At 44.2% G+C, this 19,498-nt stretch overlaps 9 protein-coding genes across 9 annotated transcripts; 3 read left to right on the forward strand and 6 right to left on the reverse strand.

The window, feature by feature from the left end:
* Positions 1-63: 63 nt before the first annotated feature.
* On the reverse strand, positions 64-1,487 carry BYT42DRAFT_564720 (DHBP synthase RibB-like alpha/beta domain-containing protein). Its single transcript, XM_051567773.1, has one exon. It carries the CDS (start codon positions 1,475-1,477, stop codon positions 215-217), a length of 1,263 nt encoding a protein of 420 aa, XP_051424221.1. The 5' UTR covers positions 1,478-1,487; the 3' UTR covers positions 64-214.
* Positions 1,488-1,509: 22 nt separating this feature from the next.
* On the forward strand, positions 1,510-3,293 carry BYT42DRAFT_564721 (DnaJ domain-containing protein). The gene has a single exon (XM_051567774.1). The coding sequence runs from the start codon at positions 1,866-1,868 to the stop codon at positions 3,144-3,146; it is 1,281 nt and encodes a 426-aa protein (XP_051424222.1). The 5' UTR covers positions 1,510-1,865; the 3' UTR covers positions 3,147-3,293.
* BYT42DRAFT_564722 (mitochondrial carrier domain-containing protein) lies at positions 3,294-4,794 on the reverse strand. Its single transcript, XM_051567775.1, has 5 exons — positions 4,534-4,794; positions 4,271-4,466; positions 4,136-4,209; positions 3,935-4,070; positions 3,294-3,846 (listed from the first exon to the last, which is right to left on the reverse strand). The coding sequence occupies exons 1-5, from the start codon at positions 4,687-4,689 to the stop codon at positions 3,437-3,439; spliced, it is 972 nt and encodes a 323-aa protein (XP_051424223.1). The 5' UTR covers positions 4,690-4,794; the 3' UTR covers positions 3,294-3,436.
* Positions 4,795-6,412: 1,618 nt separating this feature from the next.
* Positions 6,413-8,484, forward strand: BYT42DRAFT_564725 (uncharacterized protein). The gene is made up of 2 exons (XM_051567776.1): positions 6,413-7,041; positions 7,108-8,484. Exons 1-2 carry the CDS (start codon positions 6,505-6,507, stop codon positions 8,425-8,427), a joined length of 1,857 nt encoding a protein of 618 aa, XP_051424224.1. The 5' UTR covers positions 6,413-6,504; the 3' UTR covers positions 8,428-8,484.
* Positions 8,485-10,371: 1,887 nt separating this feature from the next.
* On the forward strand, positions 10,372-12,630 carry BYT42DRAFT_564727 (uncharacterized protein). Its single transcript, XM_051567777.1, has one exon. The coding sequence runs from the start codon at positions 10,535-10,537 to the stop codon at positions 12,506-12,508; it is 1,974 nt and encodes a 657-aa protein (XP_051424225.1). The 5' UTR covers positions 10,372-10,534; the 3' UTR covers positions 12,509-12,630.
* Positions 12,630-13,423, reverse strand: BYT42DRAFT_286624 (uncharacterized protein). Its single transcript, XM_051562864.1, has 5 exons — positions 13,343-13,423; positions 13,253-13,271; positions 13,171-13,184; positions 12,875-13,007; positions 12,630-12,816 (listed from the first exon to the last, which is right to left on the reverse strand). The coding sequence occupies exons 4-5, from the start codon at positions 13,002-13,004 to the stop codon at positions 12,752-12,754; spliced, it is 195 nt and encodes a 64-aa protein (XP_051424226.1). The 5' UTR covers positions 13,005-13,007; positions 13,171-13,184; positions 13,253-13,271; positions 13,343-13,423; the 3' UTR covers positions 12,630-12,751.
* On the reverse strand, positions 13,220-16,497 carry BYT42DRAFT_494195 (SNF2 family N-terminal domain-containing protein; the record flags this gene model as incomplete). Its single annotated transcript, XM_051564284.1, has 16 exons — positions 13,220-13,271; positions 13,343-13,399; positions 13,526-13,635; positions 13,686-13,731; positions 13,807-14,072; positions 14,267-14,352; positions 14,423-14,748; positions 14,809-14,911; positions 14,983-15,079; positions 15,139-15,183; positions 15,244-15,362; positions 15,427-15,486; positions 15,556-15,715; positions 15,788-15,808; positions 15,879-16,064; positions 16,147-16,497. 16 exons carry the CDS (start codon positions 16,495-16,497, stop codon positions 13,220-13,222), a joined length of 2,085 nt encoding a protein of 694 aa, XP_051424227.1.
* Positions 16,498-16,847: 350 nt separating this feature from the next.
* Positions 16,848-18,337, reverse strand: BYT42DRAFT_564733 (uncharacterized protein). Its single transcript, XM_051567778.1, has 2 exons — positions 18,166-18,337; positions 16,848-18,099 (listed from the first exon to the last, which is right to left on the reverse strand). The coding sequence occupies exons 1-2, from the start codon at positions 18,227-18,229 to the stop codon at positions 17,078-17,080; spliced, it is 1,086 nt and encodes a 361-aa protein (XP_051424228.1). The 5' UTR covers positions 18,230-18,337; the 3' UTR covers positions 16,848-17,077.
* On the reverse strand, positions 18,338-19,088 carry BYT42DRAFT_564738 (uncharacterized protein). The gene is made up of 2 exons (XM_051567779.1): positions 18,777-19,088; positions 18,338-18,706 (listed from the first exon to the last, which is right to left on the reverse strand). Exons 1-2 carry the CDS (start codon positions 18,967-18,969, stop codon positions 18,588-18,590), a joined length of 312 nt encoding a protein of 103 aa, XP_051424229.1. The 5' UTR covers positions 18,970-19,088; the 3' UTR covers positions 18,338-18,587.
* Between the last annotated feature and the right edge of the window lie 410 nt (positions 19,089-19,498).

A 19,498-nucleotide genomic window follows, 5' to 3' on the forward strand; every position in this document is an offset into this window, starting at 1 on the left:
ATTAAATTAGAAATTTCACCATATGGTTAAAAATAAAAATCGAGAAATAAATCTGTAGCGTCAACGAAATAGCAATGCCTTGAGGTTTTTTATATACAGTTAAATTGCCATTATTCCTCTATACAAATAATGTGGGAATGAAGCATACGCATTACTTTCATATCCGGATCCTTTTTCTCTTTCTGTGTCTTTTTACTTGTCTATATTCTATTTTTTAGAGTTCCCCGAGGTCAATGATTTTGGAGGCCGCTTTTCTTAATCGATTCATAACAGCCATGCCTTCGTGGAGTTCGGGAATCCCTTGCACAAAAATGAGATCCACGCCGCGAGAATCCAGTTCACGTAATCCTTTAAACATGCCGCGCGCTACTTCTTCCGGATGCCCACGTCGTCCCATTTGGATCTCGATGTATTCTACCCCGTCTTTGGATTGCACTTGTTCCCAATGGCATGCTTCTCCTTCCGGAGTCGTCTGCAGAACTCCCACTTTACGCACCGTCACACCCGCTTTCTGAAATCCTGCTAATTCAGATTTCCATTTCGTTTCAAACACCTCGTGCACGGTTGTCTCGCTGACTTTGTCTGAATGCTCAAAAAGCACGACTTTGGCATCCGGAGAGTAGTGACGATATTTCATACCGGGAGTGGTCGGTGCTTGTTCCAGTGCTTCATCGACAAAATGTTTGCGATACACTTGCAATTTGTTCATGTGAGGAAGGGACAGCAAGGATTCATAGGTGATGCCGCCAGGACGTAGAATGGCGGGCGGAGTACGAAGAGCATCCAATACTGTGCTTTCGACACCTACATCACAAGGTCCGCCATCGAGGATCAGAGGTATTTTGCCTTGCAAATCATGGAAAACGTGGCTCGCCAAAGTCGGAGATGGTTTACCCGAGGAATTGGCGGAAGGCGCGGCCAATGGAAATCCACAGGCGTCGATGAGAGCACGAGCAACAGGATGAGAGGGAAAGCGGACGGCGACAGTAGGTTGACTGCAGGTAACGGTAGAGGGAATCATAGGAGAGCTCGGAAGAATGATGGTTAAGGGTCCCGGCCACAGCTTTTTGATAATGGGAAGGTACACTGGCGGAATGGTGTTGTCCGGCATGAACGTTTTCAGCATGTCCAGCGAAGAAACGTGCACAATGAGTGGATTATCTGCCGGTCGATTCTTGGCGGCAAAGATCTTGGCCACGGCATCTTCCTGCAAAGCATTGGCTGCTAATCCGTACACTGTCTCGGTCGGTATGCCAACAGCTTGACCTGCTTTCAGTTCTCGAACGGCTTCGAGAATGGCGGTTTGATCCGTCTCTTTGGTGATGACCGGTTTCGCATTTTGGACCCCAAATTCATCGTCCGGCTGTGCTTGAAAGCGAAAGTGGGTAATATCGACTGGCAGAACCTTTGTATTCATGACGGAAACACGAGGCCAAAAATGCAAAGAGCGACGACTCGATAAAAGCGCTGGACGCATCAAAAAAAATTAATCCACCAAATCCTATTCATGACCCTTCCCATTTGTCCTTGGACACTTGAATCTCCGCCTCACATTAATTCGTCGAGCTAAGCCTCCTTTACTTTGCAAACGCCAACACAATGCATCTTTAAAACGATAATCAATGTCTACTTTTACGTTATTAAAACAAGATTGTTAATGCCGTTTCGGTCCATAATAAGCTTTTGGCAAGCAATAAAAAACAGAAGACGGGTACATGGTAAAACCATTCATTTGATTGGTCTGCCACTGATAAGCAATTGGTTGCCGTGACTTGATTTTTACGCAGTAATGCTTTTTTTTTTTTTCATTACTCGGTTGGGCCGACAGGGCAAAGGGTGTTTCTTCATCTACCGACCTTGTCATCATGTCGCTTACCTTGGATTTCTTGCTTCCCCCTCCTCCTTCCACTTACAAGGCCGATCAGGCTTCCGTTGTTCACTCTTCTTTGAGCGATTCCATCGATCGTCTCCTTGAACCTGTGGGTCCTCACTTCTTGGCCCATGCTCGCAGAAAGAGACATAACCGTACTTTCTCCGAAGATGAACTTCATCAAGCTAAAGAAAAGGCCGAACAAGTCGTTGAAGAAGAAAAGGTTGACTTTGAATACGAGGAAGTCGATACCAACACTGTCAACACCGACCCCACACAGTGGAAGACTCAGGATAACTATGCTGTCTTGGGTTTGACCAAGTACCGTTACAAGGCTAACGAGGAGCAAATCAAGAAGGCTCACCGTCGTATGGTCTTGTTGCACCATCCCGATAAGAAGGCCGATAAGAACGATGATGCTTTCTTCAAGTGTATTGCCAAGGCTTACGATACTTTGATGAACCCTGTCCTCCGTCGTCAGTACGATTCCGTCGATTTCGGTATGGCCGATCTCGATGAAGATGTGCCCACTGCTAAATCCACCGGCAACTTTTACAAATTATGGGGTCCTGTGTTCGAACGTGAATCCCGTTTCTCCAACAAGCAGCCCGTGCCCCTCCTCGGCAACGAAGAATCCACCAAGGAAGAAGTCGAACATTTCTACGATTTCTGGTACAACTTTGACTCGTGGAGAACCTTTGAATGGCTCGATAAGGAAGGTGCCGAAGGTGCCGACAGCCGTGATGACAAGCGTTACCAAGAAAAGAAGAACCGTGCTCAGCGTGCTCAGCTCAAGAAGGAAGACAATGCCCGTCTTCGCAAGATTGTCGATGTCTGCTTAAGCCTGGATCCTCGTATCGCCAAGTTCCGCGCCGAAGATAAGAAGCGTAGAAACGCCAAGAAGGATGCCAAGGCTGCTGCTGAAAAGGCCGCTGCCGAAGAAGCTGCTCGCAAGGCTGAAGAGGAACGTATCGCCAAGGAGAAGGCCGAAGCTGAAGCCAAGGAAGCTCAGGCTAACGCCAAGAAGGATAAGGAAGCCGTTAAGCGCGCGGTCAAGAAGGAGAAGAAATTGATCAAGAACTTGGTCAAGGACAACAACTACGCTTTACCCGCGGGAACCACGCCCAGCCCCGATGATATCGATCGCCAGCTTCAGTTGCTCGATGATATCATTGCAAAGAACAAGGACTTGCCCAAGTTGGAAGCTCTCCGCAAGACTCTCGAAGACGCTCACAAGGAAGGCAAACTTGCCGAAGTCTTTGCTGCTCAAGCTTAAACTCTAGATAGATTCTATCCAACAAATAAATAATGTCATACTGTGTATCTGATGATCACATGCAATTCACACACATGGGAATTTCGTTTTTTCTCCAGAGAGGCAGTTGTCTCTGAACTTGCAGCAAGGATAGAGAGAATAAAAAATCCACTTTTATTCTTTATTACCGGGAAAGATGAAAGCAAAGAAGATAGAGAGAAAGGAATGAGTGCGTCGTTTTATATTGTAGTAGATCATAAAAATACATCGTGTTGTTTTGTTTTCTTGGTGGGTTAGTTAGTCTTTTTCTTTTACTTTTGAGCTGTAACGATCTTGGTAATGGGTTCTCCTTCCTTGACCTTTTCGGTCACGGTATCGATCCAGGACTTGACTTTTTCATACACCATAAAGGTGACAGCTTGACCAGGAGCGACACGTAACAAGCGTGGTGTCAATCCCTTGTAAAATGCTCGGAAACCTTCTTTTTGCATAATCTCCGTTGTCACCACCTTGAAACGATCCCAACCGGAACCAGGAACACTGGATTTTTGTATGCGAGTCTTGATCGTATCGATCGGTGCATTGCACAGAGGACCCATCGCACCAGACACACCACCCAATACCAAATGCTGATATGAAGGCAGTTCATCCAGTTTCTGTGCCGTCTTTGCCATCGCCTTCAACTCTTGATAGGCCGTGAAATTAGCCGCTTGGTTCGTCGCTAATAAAAGGAAACCATTTAAGTACATGCCATTATCGCCTTAACGAACATAAAGAAAGGACCCTGGAGGTGTCCGGTGAATACATACCTTGTCGCAATGCCGTGAGAGTAACGCCTTTGTACAAAGCACGAACACCTTCTTCACGGACAATGGTGTAGGCAGCATGTGGTGCATTGCGGTACTTTGGGATATCCATTGGATCAGCCATCGAATGACGCTGGGCCTACGCGACGATAAGTCAACAATCTGCTCCATGTATTCCTCCCCATGTACGCTCGGTCACTGCACCTGCAAGCGAATCTTGATAAGATCCATGGGCGATACCACCAAAACGGCTTCGGTCGTACCAGCGGCAAGACCAGCTAATGAACCATTCTATGTTAGCACGAGACAACCAAGGTAGCCCTGCTGACGACCACTTACCGAGAAAGACGGCGGTGGTGCTTACTTTGCCATCCGCATCAGCCATCCAACTTTTGTAGAGTTCGAACGAGCTGAATCGAATCGCCATTTTGGGGACGATACCAGATACAACCGCACCAAGACCCTTGTACAAAGCCCAAAAAGATTCGTTCTTTACGATCTTCATGCCTACGCCAAAGAATCCCAGGCGTTTTCCCTGTAGATCAAAGAACAGCGTCAACCATCGCCGCTCACTAACCGCAGACAAGGTCATTTTAACTTACGGATGCCGACTTTTGAATGTTCTTGGCGAGTTGCATTCTCACTTTGATTGTATCGAGAGGATGGCAAGTGCATGCTTCCATGAAACCGGCCGCTCCGCCTGCAACAAGATGGGTAAGAAGGGGTGTTTTGGTGCTGCTGTTGTTATTTCGGCTCATATTTCTCTATGATCAATAAATAAAAAATTTATCAAGTAAAAATAAAAATAAAAGAAGGAGAAGAACCATCGGGGTGCCTTGAGGTTTCTCGGTTTTATATTGAAGCCATTACGAACTTTTTGTAATGTGTAAAGGATTTCCATGAAGCATATGAAAATGACACTTGATGATCGCTGATTGAATCTCCGTGCCTATCAAAACAAAGTAAGGTGGTGGGTGAATGCGGGGTAAAATGTAGGCATGGGCCTTTCTTGGTACGTTAGTTATTGCGATATCACATGCATAGTTTGCAATTTTGCTGACTGACCGGTCTGTCGTATTATAAAAGCTTCCGTCGTCCCGTATTCATGCAGTGGGTAGGCTCCCAAAATGGTCATTGCTCGTAATTCCGATGACCTAATACGTCTACCAGTGCTTTACCAAACCGTCGTCTGGGCACCGTGGGAAACAAACCGATGTTTAGCTTTCGCATGACATCGTTCCGCATTTCCGATCCTGCTTAGAAACTAAGTTCCGCCTCTTTCACTCGCGCATTCTTGCTTTTCACCCACAAGCAATGACAACAGGCAACCAAAAACGATTGAGCTGACCTGCAGTTACCGCACAAAATCCGATTGCCAGGGTCATGGTTCAATGTTCACTTATCCAATCATATGTTGCGTTTTGTCCAAGGTAAACACAGCAAATACCAAAGAAAAAAAGGCGGCCTTCCAAAACCTTTATCCGGCTTGAGAAGTGTGACAGACTGCTTCAACCCGTTTGCGTGATTGCCATCCAATCAATCTATCGCCCTCTGCCGTATTCAAAGGCACCGATCTAAAGGGCAATAATTTTGTTTTCGTCGGTGTTTCCAAAGCTCCAAAAATGCGTGGGGTAGTGTTCCCTGGCCAGACGGTAAAAGCAATGATTTGTTTGTGGGATGTATCATCACCTCTGAATGGATTTGCAGATATTTAACGGTGCAATGATAAAAACTTTCTCTAAGTATTAGAATAACCTGTATAGGAGAAAACTTTTTGCTTGCAAGTGTCTGGGAGACAATCACCATTAGAAACTCTTGATGACGAATATTATGATTCAAGTAGCACATATCAATCAGGGAAAATGTCAGGATAAATGTTTTTTCTAGAACCTTTATCATCTACAAGCTGATTGCTTTTATCCTACGGTTACAAAAAAAGTTTATCCTGGTTTTTTTTCAACTGAATCGCTCCGTTGATGTACCATAATAGCACATGGTCGTTGCAGTTAGCATAGCCAATTAAGTTCTGCTTTTTGGACATTCATTTTCGCAACCATTAATATTATAGTATGTTTTGTACAATCTTTCGCCTACTGCATTAGGCGAATTGATTACAAGCCTTGCCAACATTATGACAGCCAATAATTATCCTGTATTACGCTGTACAATACAGAATGATCGTATACAGCAGTAAGCTTATCAAACCGATTTGATTTGAATATCACTTTTTTTTTTGTGACCGAATCAACGGGTGGATCGGTTCGGTGGAACAGATACATGTTTGCAGATTTCGTTTGCTGTTGCAGTTAATGTTGATGTTGATGTTGATGTTGATGTTGACGTTAATATTGCAGTGGGCCATTGGCTTCTGGGCCATGGTTTGCTGGTGAATCGATTATTTACTGGAGGTAAACAAAGCCAAATTGAAGCGATGGATTTAACCCAGCGGCTGTTGAATCTCTTGCTGAACCTGCACCCGAACCCATTTAATGATGTTGTACCTCCATCTTTCAACTAGCAAGTAGTATACTTTTCTGGAATGCCAGGGCATCTATATTGACATCGCAGAATAAATGGATTTTGAGACAAAAGGATCATATATTTGCTTGGTGAATTTGTTATTATTTGACCGCAGTTTATCCTCGGAAAATTTAGCGTCAAGAAAAGCAAACTTGTACGCAAGCAGCACAATTTTCCTTGATAATGGCAATTTGAACTGCTCTTTTGACTTTTCACCGAGTTTTTTCTTCTTTCATTGTGCAGTAGCGATGGGTCATCAGCTAGAAACAACACAAAGTTGGAAAAACAAGGCGTTACCTCCAACCAAAACCAATCCGACCCCACGCGCCATCCAGAGCATGGATCCAGGCATCGACGAAGACGAAGACAACGCTGATAACGACGAAGAAGAAGCAGTAGATTTTACCGATTCCATTAATCCTCGAACTATGATCAACCATGAATATCGACAACGAACCGAACCGCATCAAGTGGGCCAATGGTACTTTGACGAGTTCTCGGGTCTATATCGCCATATTGCACCCGACAATGCAAATCATTTCCTTGAGGATACCGCCGCCAATATACGGCAATCAACATCAACCGCATCACTGCCATCGCGATTTGTCGACAATAAGCATTTCAACTCGCATCACTGCAGAGAACCTTTCACGTACCATTCGCCTCTTACATCCCAGCATCGCGTGGGGTCTTCCATGGCAACTGGTTCCACGTCCACGTTTGACGACCGATACAAGCGGTCATGGGTCATACCTAAAACCATTGAAGAAATATATGCCTTGCGAAAGAAAGCGAGGAAGACCGGCGATCGTTGGGCCCAGCTGGAACTCTGCTATGGGCTCATGCAAGCCGGATGGCTGATCTCACCCTCATCCCAAGACGATCAATTGCTCCGAAAGAAAGACAAGAAAAAACTCGATGCCAACGAACTGATGCTGGTGGAAGCCCAACGCACATTGAAACGGTTAGCTACGGTGGGTCAAGGCATAGGCAAGACCGCAGACAGTGAAGCCCAGTACCTGCTAGCCAACTGCTACGGAATGGGAGCCCTCGGTCTGCCAATCGACCACGAACGCGCCTTCTTGTGGTACGTCCAGGCTTCGAAACAAAATCATCACGATGCGACCTACAGAACCGCTGTATGCCACGAACTCGGCATCGGCACACGCAAAGATAACAATCGTGCCATGATTTTTTATCGCAAAGGAGCCCATTTGACCCATGTCCCCAGCATGTACAAACTGGGTATGATCTTATTGCGGGGTTACTGTGGACAGACGCCGCAAAGACGCGAAGCTGTGAGCTGGCTCCAGAGGGCCGCCTCGGTCGCTTCCTCGGATAATCCACACGCCTTGCATGCTATGGCGATGATCCAATTGAACGGCGAATGCAACGACTCCAACTTTATTGCCGACCCGGCCTATGCCGTGGAACTGCTTCATGAAGCCGCAACGTTGGGGTATGCGCCGAGTCAAGTCAAGTTAGGAGAATTGTACGAACACGGCGAACTTGTGGAAGTGGATGACAGTTTATCAATATACTGGTACACGCGTGCTGCGCAGCAAGCGAGTGCGGAAGCAGCATTGGCGCTTTCGGGATGGTATCTGACGGGATCGCCGGACGTACTGCAACAATCCGACAGAGAAGCGTATTTGTGGGCACGACGAGCTGCGAGTATTTCTGGTGCTGAGCGATGGACATTGGCCAAAGCATTCTATACTGTCGGTTTCTACATCGAGAAGGGAATCGGCACCGACCAGAATATCGACAAAGCCAAACTGTGGTATAAAGAAGCCGCCAACATGGGCCATCGAAGTGCAGCGACGCAACTAGAGCAACTGCAAAAACTAGAAGGACAAGATCCGCCTCCAGAAACAAGACAGCCGATCGGTGACCAAGAAAACGGTGAAGTCAATGATAAACCATCATCACCACAGCAACCACATCATCCCCAACGACATTGTACGCTAATGTAATGAAATAATATTTAGAGTAGTTCATGCCAACTGTATACCCCATCCATCACAAAAATTTCGATAAACTTGATTTTCTTGTTACTACTAAGCAAAACGTTATATTGAGAATGTAACTTGTTTTTATTATCCCTTCAATCTTTTCGTTCGTCCTCATTATGATAGTCTGCACTTTTGCAAATGGAACTATTTGCCAGTACCATGTTCTATTTTCTGGGCGCTGTTTTCTTTCAAAATTAACACTGTTCGCAGACAGTCTATCGTCAACGTTATGAGAAAGACAATATGCATAAATGTTGTCATTACGAGGCAACTAGAACAGTTCCCAAAGAACAGGGATTTTGCGCTGCCGATTTCGGACCTTTGCCGTGCCGGCATCGTTTGGCTGTCAAAAGCCTTGTGAAAAAGGAACAGTAAAAAACGAAAACAAAACGTCGGTGACCCGCCTATTTGCCAACTTTGTCAATTGGACGTCAACTAGTGAAAAAAATATAGCATGGCAAAAAATATGCTTTCAGAGTTAAGACAGATGACTGCTCTTGATTCACTGGCAGGTTCGAGCATCAATCGGCCGAAACAAGAAACACCTGAGGATGGATGACATCAACAATTACCTTACCGAAGGAACAAGAATTACGCAGACGAACAACGAAAAAGTACATGACATCTCTGACCATAACAAACAAATGTAAGGTTGCTAGTTCATGTCATTAACGGAGAAGCATAATACTATGCTTCAAACTTTTTTCCATACAACCAAGAACTCCAAAACGGCAAGGCGACTTGTTCTTTTTTGGATCAAGTAATTTCATTGCCGGACGGAAATCGTCTCTTCTGTGACATCGAATACCAAATAGTGACTAGACTTTTTTTTTGTTGATCCAGATGACTGTAAAGAAATGGGCATCATGGATTCAGTATCTTATGATGTTGACGGTACCGAAATAGATAGGGGTTACTTCATAAAACGTTAAACAGACTACAATGGACATGGCGTTTGATGTTACTGATTTTTCGACCTGGCGTTTAAACGATCAAACACTTGTTATATCATGTTTTATTCACATTTATCTGAGAACATGTAAATTATATGATGGGAGGACACGGTTACAGGTTGAATGAAATCTTTGCTAGATCATTGAACAAGGCCGTAATAAACTCCATCCGTTGATGCCTAAAAGATCAAGTCGGAGACGGGGAGACATATGGGTGTGGACGTCAGTCGGATTCTTCATCTGACTGTGAAAAATACATCGGTGATCACCTTTAGCAATGACACTTGCGCGCCTTCAAAAACAATAAAAACTGACATGGGATAAGGCGAAAAAAATCCCTTTACACTCTAAACCCACCCATCTTTTTCTCCAGTATCTGCGTTCGCTTGATACTTCATCTCTCTTATACTTCCTCATTACATAATAGAAAGTTAATGAAAACATGCGAAAACGAGAAAAATCAATGACTGGAAAAGAAAAAAAGATGTTAGACCTCATTTAGATAAATAGCTTACACAACAGGATGTTTCATTCACAGATTTCGAGGCGTGGTACCAAACTCTCCCCGTTTGTCTTACCACACTAGAAGCTGTTCCCTGTAAAAATAAACTAACATCACTATCGCGACCTGACATGAACTCCGCCCTTGGGCTTTTTTTTATTGGTGTCATTTGGTATTATCAAACATCGTGTATCACAAACACCTCGGTTGGAGTGATTGTAATAGTTTTTTTAAAAGGACCGACAGTTGGACTTGAGACATCGTGTTGACTGAACCAAAATGATGAAGCAAACAAGGTGGGTTGAGATGATGTAGTGAACTGCAGACAATAACCTGATTCGTCAATGTTACACAAATTGTACTTCAAATATCATTTATTGAGACGATTTAAAGTTTGCAAAAAGTCATGCCTTTTTTTATTGTAACGTTTCCATCCTATAAAATAAAATAAACCAAAGCAAACACACCAGCACATCTCTTTTTTTTCGCATCTATTAAATACTGCACACTTTTGTCTTTTTGTATTCCTGCTTCGTTTTTCAAAAAACAAAAAATAACCCATTCTTTGTCAGATCGCCTAGACGACAAAGAACAACCACTAGCCACACACACCATGCTACATGTTTCAACCCCCTTCTTACAGACGTCCGACGTGCTGGACCATATTGACTATGGGTATCCGGATCGAACGGAAGCTGCCCTGAGTGAAGACGACGTTTACTCTCAAAGATTCAGTGGCCATGCACTTCAACCTGATCCGTCCGACCATCATCCGGAATGCCTGCATGCATTTTTTGCTCCTCATATTCACGCCCATAATGAAGACATAATGGAAGCCGATGACCATCTGTATGCTTACGATATCATGGAAGATTACGACGAAGACGAATTTGAAGACGATTTTTATGCAATTCATCAACAGTCGTTGCGGCGTCACGCCAATGAAGCGCCAGCTGAGTTGTATCCCACTGAACCTCATCTCACCAGCGACGAAGCTGAGCTTGAAACAGCTCATCGTGCGTTTTATGCGACCATCGACAAGTTTTCGCTGCAAAATGATCCGCTGTACCGACGACGAGCGCCCTACAGTTTCCATGAAAACCTGTTGATCCATACCATTTACAGCAAATCGCAGCAGACCCTGGTCGGATTGACGGAGGTTCGACCCACCGTCATGCTGGCTGAGGACGATATTTTATTCACGCCTTCGCTGCTTCCATCCCTCGAAGACGAATATCTTTTCCAGGACCCACTCGACGACCTTGACTGGGAGGACCAAGATGAAGAAGCCGACATGTCCGGTGCGTCGAAGCGCCCAAAAATGACCTTACACGATAATAAACCCATCGAATCGTGTGATCCTGTGGATGACTTTTTCGCACAACCCTCGGACTCCGATGCGTCTAATCACCCCGTATCTTTTGACGGCGGAGCTGATCTCCAAATATATCCTTCACATCACTCTGCCGTCTGTCAAGACGACGATCAATTATCGTTCTTTCAACCTTATACCGGCGAAACATCCTGGCATTGCTTTGATCCACAAGATGATTACGTGCCAGAGAACCGCGGGATCTATTTGGAACCAAGCGAAGATGGTGCCGACACGATGGAGGACCCTCCGAATGCCGATCTGTCTCCTTCGTCGTCACCTGAATCAAGTGAACCTGTTACGCCCACGAGCTCACACTTGGACGATCATATGACCGGTAGTCTTTGGGCCATGAGTCCTATCATCCGATCCAATGAACCCAACGATTGGCATCTTTACAGCGATCCAGTACATCAAGACGGCGCCCTGTTGCCGATGGTTCCGGCGTTGCTCAGTTCGTCAGCTTGCAACCCGTTCGACAATCAACCTCGACTGTCCTTGTGCGGGACCAACCACGATTCCAGCTCGCCTGTATTGTCAGCCATCAGCCAACATTACAATGACACTCGGGCAACCAAACAACGAGACAGTTCAACGGGAGGAACAGAGCATTGCATACACTTTTTCAACCAAGAAACTTTAGCGCCGGACGCAGTCTTGACGCTCCCAAGGCCAGTAACTGAAGCATCAAGGTCACAGTCGTCGCCCGATGTAAAAGTCGATATCCCTTTTGAAGTTGATCACGCAGGTGAAGCGGATGCCTCTGCGTCTACATCAACCATGGTCGTTTACCAGTCATTGGCAGATATGATCATGTCGAGTCCATTGGTCCCCAGCACGCTTCTTTCGCCATCCACACCTCGCTCCTTCCCACGTTACGGCCTGATTCAGAATACAGAAGAATCAACACCATCAGGAAAACTATCATCTCCGCCCTCGTTCGATGGTTTCGTAACACACATTCAGAATCAGGCAACACTAATCTACGAGAAACTGTCGGGGATTCCTTCCATCGTATTAAATGCCGCTGAACAGAGAATGAAAAGCTCCCGTACGAACAAGAGCGACTATATCCATCTATTCTCCACCTCACGTCATCCTCTCTGGAAATGGCTATTAAGCATGGTGCATCTGTGGCAGGTGTTCGTCTATTGCGCGGAATCCTTCTTTCAGCCCCATGAGAAATCAAACGTCGAGTCCTCCGCGATCGCATGACCCAGGCGATTCTGTAACACTAAAATTTTCTATACCATATACAGTAACATGCATGCTTATTTCTATTTGTAACTCCATCATGTAAAAAAACGTTAACCCTCATTGTATATTTAATAACCTATTGATAAAATTTAAACTTTTCCATTGTTCTTTTCTGTATTCTGACTTTTTTCCATTGCTCCATGCCAAATATGCGATATGTAATGATAATGAATTTCCCGAATGCTTGTAATTTTTCGTTTGTTACATGACGAACAAGAACCGCAGATCCTCCACACTAAGACGTTCCAACGCCGATCGATCATTGCCTAAGATTGCACGATAAATTGATTGTACAAAGACCTCACATCCAACACTGAAGCCTACCTAATGTGCTGTCCACCAAGGCCTGCTTCTTTTCTTGCAATTGAATGATACGACTTTCGATACTGTTTTCAATCACGAGACGTGTAATACGGATCGGTCGATGTTGTCCAAGACGATGAATTCGATCCATAGCCTATAAAAGCAGTATCTGGTGAGTAAACCCGACACGGTATCCATCTCCAGATGCTAATTAGACACTTACTTGTACTATTCGTTTCAGAAAGAAAAAGGTAAGAAAACACAATGTCAGTCAGCACCTATGATTTTTCTGGAAAAATTACACATGATGTAAACACTTACATTCGGCAGCCTAAAATGAAAGAGAGGCATAACTCTATAAGTAAATCATGATGCATGTTGTAAAATATTTAAACTTACGGGATTCCACCAAGGATCACTTTTTGATCGTTGAAAAAATGCCCAAATTAGTCACATCGCATCCGAAACAAAAAGTGAGCGTCCACTTACCAGATAAACACCCGACTGGCTTCGGTAAGATTAAGAGCGACACCGCCCGCTTTCAAGCTGATCAGGAATACTGTCACGGTGGATTTGGTCATAAAGCTGTAAGGAAGCAAAAAAAAAAAAAAAAAAAAAAAAAAAACTATAAACATTTTTCATCGATGCCACTGTCACCTGCATGTGACTTACTGATTGATAGCCGCATCGCGCTGTTGAGGGGACATGGTACCATCCAGTCGGATACACTGAAAACCAGCTCGTGATAAACGCCAGTAAACGAGATCCAGAAAGCTCACAAACTAATGATCATAGAAACAAGAAAAGGTTAGTCCACCTTTGCGACAACAACCATCACCTTTCCCGTCTCTTGTGTGTCTACCTGTGAGAATACAATACTAGATAATGGAAAAAAAAGGAGTCAAATGTCAATACAGAGCTGATCCATTAGCATTCTACGCCCTCCCCCTTACCTCTTGATTGTGCGGTCTTCGGCACGTAATTTGGAGAGCTCTTCAACAAGGGCTTCAATCTTGGTGGAACTTCTCCATTTATCCATATTGATACGATTGATGATACTTGTTTTTGAAAAGGCCGCATGCGTATTCGATCCACTTTCGAATTCGATACTAGGTTGCGAAAAGTCCACTGAAAAATCGGCAAAGCATGTGGGACATTTGGGTTTGCCATAGCCAAGAGCACCTTCACCATCAAAACTCTGATAGTATTGCACGCAGCACTACAGACGCATCCACGTCGTATTAGTCATAACTCACGGACCAGTTAATATTTTGAATCTAATTTACCTCTCGGCAAAAGACATGTTTACAAGCAGCCGCAATGGCATCCTAACATGCGCGGAAAAAAATGAAAACAACTCATGCATTAGTCACCCTCTATTTAACCGGTTTCTAAGAAAGAAGAAAAGCCTACCTCTGGTGGTTCGCTGCAGAGCATGCAGACGAGTTGTTTGTCGTTAGAGATGTCCTTTTTCTTTGTCACAAGATCAGGATGATTGGCTGTTTCATGGAAAAAGTGGATGTTTAGTACATGCAGGTCGCAGAGCTGTGTTCACTGACGATACAATACCACTTTGGCGCATTTTCATAAGCAGTTCAAAGATATTGGCATAATTGTTGAGTACGGAGCCTTCTTCGACGTAGGTGGTAAATTTGCGGGCTGAATCAGTGAACAATGAATTATACACATCTTCTTCCTCTTCGTTGAACACGTCGCGCCGAATAGTCACGGTACGTGGAGGAAGGCCAAGATCATCTGCGCATTCAATCTTGGTACGCCGCAACATCATCTTGTCCAGTAACAAACGAAGCTTGTCCATCGCAACAGATCCCTCTCCCACATGACCGTGACTTTGAATCGGCTTGAGCACTTCGTTATTCCACCAACAGCAATGACTAGAAAAGAAATAAAGCAATGAATAATCATCATCGTTTCATACCATAAACGCCACTTACTCCATCGGTTTGTGACCGCAATGGTCGCATCCCTTTCTGTCACTAAACTTCCAGTTGATGCTCTTACAGGGACACTTTTTGCAGAAATAATATGCGAAGGGATCTGAATAATGGAGAAACCAAGTTATTAGACAAGTAACAAACATGCAATAAATTGCGAGTAACACAAATTACCAGCTTGCATAAAGCGAATCAGGGAATATAGTTCACCAACACGGTTCTGAAGCGGGGTGCCGGTAAGCGACCATCGGAATTTGGCCTTCATATTAAACTAGAGTAGACCATGTCAAATAAAGCAGAGAAAATTAACATGTGTACTAAAGTACTTACCACTGAACGAGCGGTGTTGCATGAACGATCCTTGATGTTATGAGCCTACCAAGGTGACGATTAGAAAGGTGAGGGAAACAAATCAGAAGAACCTTCTAATTTTACCTCGTCCAGAATGATACGGTGCCAATCAATTTTGTGTAATATGGATCTTTCTTTGATAATCTGTGTCAATCGTTTGACACCATATTCTTGACGACGGAAAAGAGATTCTACAATCGCGTCTGAAAGAAACGAAAGATTTCTATTAGTCACGGTAAAGAAGGAGAAACTGCTCAGTCCACTTACAGGTCGTCAACACCACATCATGGGCTAATAATTCTTCTATTTCATTGGTGCGTTTGGCGCCTATGATCACAAGGATGAGGTTGGTTAGTATGGAAAACGAAAAGCCACTGATTCCAACGTATACATTACCATGGAATACATAGACGGATAAAGCATTATCGGTATGTGTTTCAATTTCACGTTTCCATTGCATCACAGCCACGGTTGGCGCAATAACCAGGTTCGGCTTTTGCTTGTCGGACAGTAAGAGTGAAATTGTTTGAATGGTTTTGCCCATACCCATTTCATCCTATTGATTCATCAACAAGAAAAAAATGTAAGCGTTTGTTCTGAAATAAAATGCGTTTTGCGATTGACTTACAGCAAGAATGCCACCTTTGAACTAATACACGCGTAAGAACAAAAAGGTTAATGATTGAGTGAGCGAATATGGACAGTATAGATAGACTTACATCATTGAGTTTTTCTTGCTGGAGCATCCAGCCAACGCCATATTTCTGGAAGGGCAAAAGCGGCAACTTTAGATCCGAGGGTTGGTCTACCGGAACGATTGGCAATTGTTCCTTTTCTTTGAGATCCTTCCAGACATTTTTAAGTTCCGGATGTTGCACATTGATGCTTTCGCTGGTTCTTTGGAACTAAATTCAAGCACAACATTAAAAATCCGGTATGGTCAAAACTATCAACGCGCATAAACCCAAGTCAAAACGATGATCTTACCCAAGAACCGCGAGCCCGACGACGAGCTTGCGGTAAACGTGCAGGTGGAGCGTCGCTTTCGCTGTCGCTGACACTCTCATCATCCGTGTCTTCGTCGTCCTCCAACGGCTCCTCATCGGAGATGGAAATAGGATCTTGACTGTCGGCTTCTTCAGGTAGTGCTGCGGCAGGAGACGCACCGTTTTCAAGCAATTCTTTTTCCTCAGCATCGGACAACAAGGTAATAGGTGTGTCGACTGATTCATCGAGATCGACCGAGGTGGTCGAACCGGTTGGTGTGACAGGCACCTGTTCCTTTCCCTTTCCTTTACGATCAGAGACGGTAGAAGAGGACGAGGGGGAAGAGCGCATGCTTGCGTCCAAGGCATTGCTCGCTACTGTCTTTTGGCGCTTATTAGCCGATGACTGGGATCCACTTGACAAGGATCGGATTCTGGGCTGCGGACGACGTAGGACAATCGAAGGTTGAAAGTCGTCATCGCTGCCGCTCATGTCGGCAGCGGAAGGACTGGATGCCGCAGCGGTCGACTGCAATGACTGATCGCGCTGAGCTGCCGCCCTGGAAGCTCGGGTAGCGTAGCCTTTGGAAGAAGATGGTTTATTCGTTTGACCTGCTACCATGCTTGAAAGCAAAAGCACTTTTCTCTCTCTATGCGGACAAAGGATGAAGTAAAAAAAAAAAAAAAAAAAAAAAAAAAAAAAAAAAAAAAAAAAAAAAAAAAAAGGGAATCAAAGATTTGACAGTTTCTTAAGCATTCAGGCTCCGCAGGAAGTATCCACTAATAAGATGCCTACATTTTTGGATGTAGTGTGGGTCCCCTTCCTCCGATCCTCCCGAACCAAACAATAGACAAAAAAGAAGGTGGGGGCCGAACCAATGGGATTGCTCTATGTACAAAAGGCTCTTTTTTTTGTTTATTATTATCATTCCTTAACTTTTTATACCCCACTTTGATACAAGAAGTTTCATCATATTCAGTGATCGGATTTCATCCATGTTCCACGGAAGCCCCTCCGCTTGCATGTCACTCTCCAGCATGTGGTCCGGATCGACCGTTTCGTGGGCCATTCGTATAACATGCCGTGTCTCGTCATTAAACGCCACACCATTAACGACCATTTCTTCAATCACGTTCAACATGCCTTGGATATCTTTCCAGAGCTTCCATCGAGTCATTAACACCGCATTATACACATCCGAGGTGCATCCAAACACGTAGCTCTCGACACTTTTGGCTTTGGCTTGTTCAAAGATCGCTAAAGCCAGGTATCCATCGCCGAATTTCATGGAAGCCTGATGAATGGCTTTTTGCAGGATATTGGCATAGTAAGGTGGGTAAGTTTGATCGTCGTTGGTGTTCATCTCTTTCAGCACTTCTTTCAACAGTTCCTGACTGGTTTCACAGACCATGATTCTATCGACGGCGCGCATTTCTTGATCGCGGGTCTGCATGCCGAGATGACCAATTTTTTGTTGTTTATGAAAAGAATCGCGCACGTCGTCTTGTCGTTCGTAAATCTTGGGTCGATGGGTCAGTGGGGAAAAGATTTGAGAGGCGAGCTGCGGTTTTGCTTTCCAAGGGTGACTGTGATGAATGACCATTTGCAATAGCTGGTTTTCTACCAGATTATCCGCTTTCTTCTTCTTGGCCACCGCAGGATCGTAACCTGGTGTAGAACGGAACTTTACATCATCTGACGATACATCTTTAAACAGTTCTTGCAGCAAAAGATTGAAATCTTCGGTCTGTGATGTTCGTTTCGTCGCATGCGAATCGGTCTTTGGGTCTTCGACAGCGACTTCCCAGAACGGCACTTCGCTATCGGCCACCGGGGCATTCGAGGCATCCGAGGCATTAGATGAATTTGGGGTATTCGGGACATGCGAACTGGCATCGTCGCGTTGATCAGAAAAATGCCGACATGCGCATATGGTTGGACGTGAGATGCGTACTATATAACACGAGAAAACCCATTAGACCCATGTTGCCATTGATATATCTCTCCTCTTTTGCTTACACGCTGTAGAACATGGCCGCACTATATTAAAAGATCGTTTGCACAATACCGTACGAGGAATCATGATGAACAGGCGATCATGAATGAAAAATATTGAAATTTTGTCAATTGTGATTTTTTTTTCAAAGCATGATCCCAGTCACACGCAAAACCGCATAGACACAGTAATCTCATTCATACCGTTTGATACAGTTTTTTCATTATTCTTCGTGCACTACTAAAGTAGCCACTTTCACTTTTTCACTTTTTTCCTTTTGCAAAGACATAGATATATTGAGGGTAATTGGTGATTAGATACTTTTTTAATGAACGTGCATGGATCTATAAATAAATATAGTGTTTTCATCTGAAAAAAAAAATGATACAGTGTCAATAGTACGGGTAGCCGTGGTTTCCATCGGTACGGAGGTGTGTCTGAAAGCTTAGTTTTCAGGATGGCCCAAAACGTGCTTCTTCCAAAAAGCGACTGCCTTGTCAGGCAATTCAGAATATATGATAGCGTGGGTTGCCCTTGAAATGTGGTCGTTCCAGCTTTCTTTCACTTTATACGTATGGAGTGAGTCACTTATACTCGCAGACTATTGCAGTTGGGTCATGTTTGAAAAGCTTACCTGACGGAATTAAACGCTTATCGACGTAAGTTTCGGCAGATTCGAGCAAGGACCGTTGTGAAGCTTGAGCAGCTTCGTTGGTCTCCATGACATTGCGATACATGGCGGCGCGACGGTCAGCATCCTGGTTGAGTTCGTAGATGATAGCTGAGGCAGCAACAACGCTTGCCAACACGGTGAATTTTCGTGGCATAATAGATCCCGGTAGATGGTACGTTCGCTTTTCCGCAAAACACTGCACCCATCCATTTGAATCGTGCCAGAAAAATAAAAAAAATTATGGCGTCACAATTTCAAACGCAGCAGGACTTCTCCACATCGCCTTGCTTTTTGACGAATGGAATAGGAGAGAAATAAAATCAAAAAGCTTCAACTTGCGATTAATTGCTTTTTTTTTTTTTAAAAAAAAAAGAGACAAATGTTATATAAATTCCATAGATAGATGATAATACGTTTGTCAAATGGGAATTTCAGCGAGCCTCTGAGACGTCCTGCTGGGGTAACTTTGCAAAAGGATCAACAGGGTCTTTTAATCCACACGGGAAGATTCCGTTCAAACGGTTCTATAAATCTATAACAGAGTACCAACTATACGTAGAGAAATCTCTACTGCCACACTGTTTTTTGACTGTGATTAATCAAGGATCTATCGCTCATTAATAAACGTTTAAGATATAAAAACTGCCAAAAGATTTCCTGTTGGACGGGAAGTCGATGAATAT

The sequence above is a fragment of the Radiomyces spectabilis genome, assembly GCF_025331425.1.
Source record: "Radiomyces spectabilis strain NRRL 2753 chromosome Unknown BYT42scaffold_5, whole genome shotgun sequence".
In the NCBI taxonomy this organism is placed as follows: domain Eukaryota; kingdom Fungi; phylum Mucoromycota; class Mucoromycetes; order Mucorales; family Radiomycetaceae; genus Radiomyces; species Radiomyces spectabilis.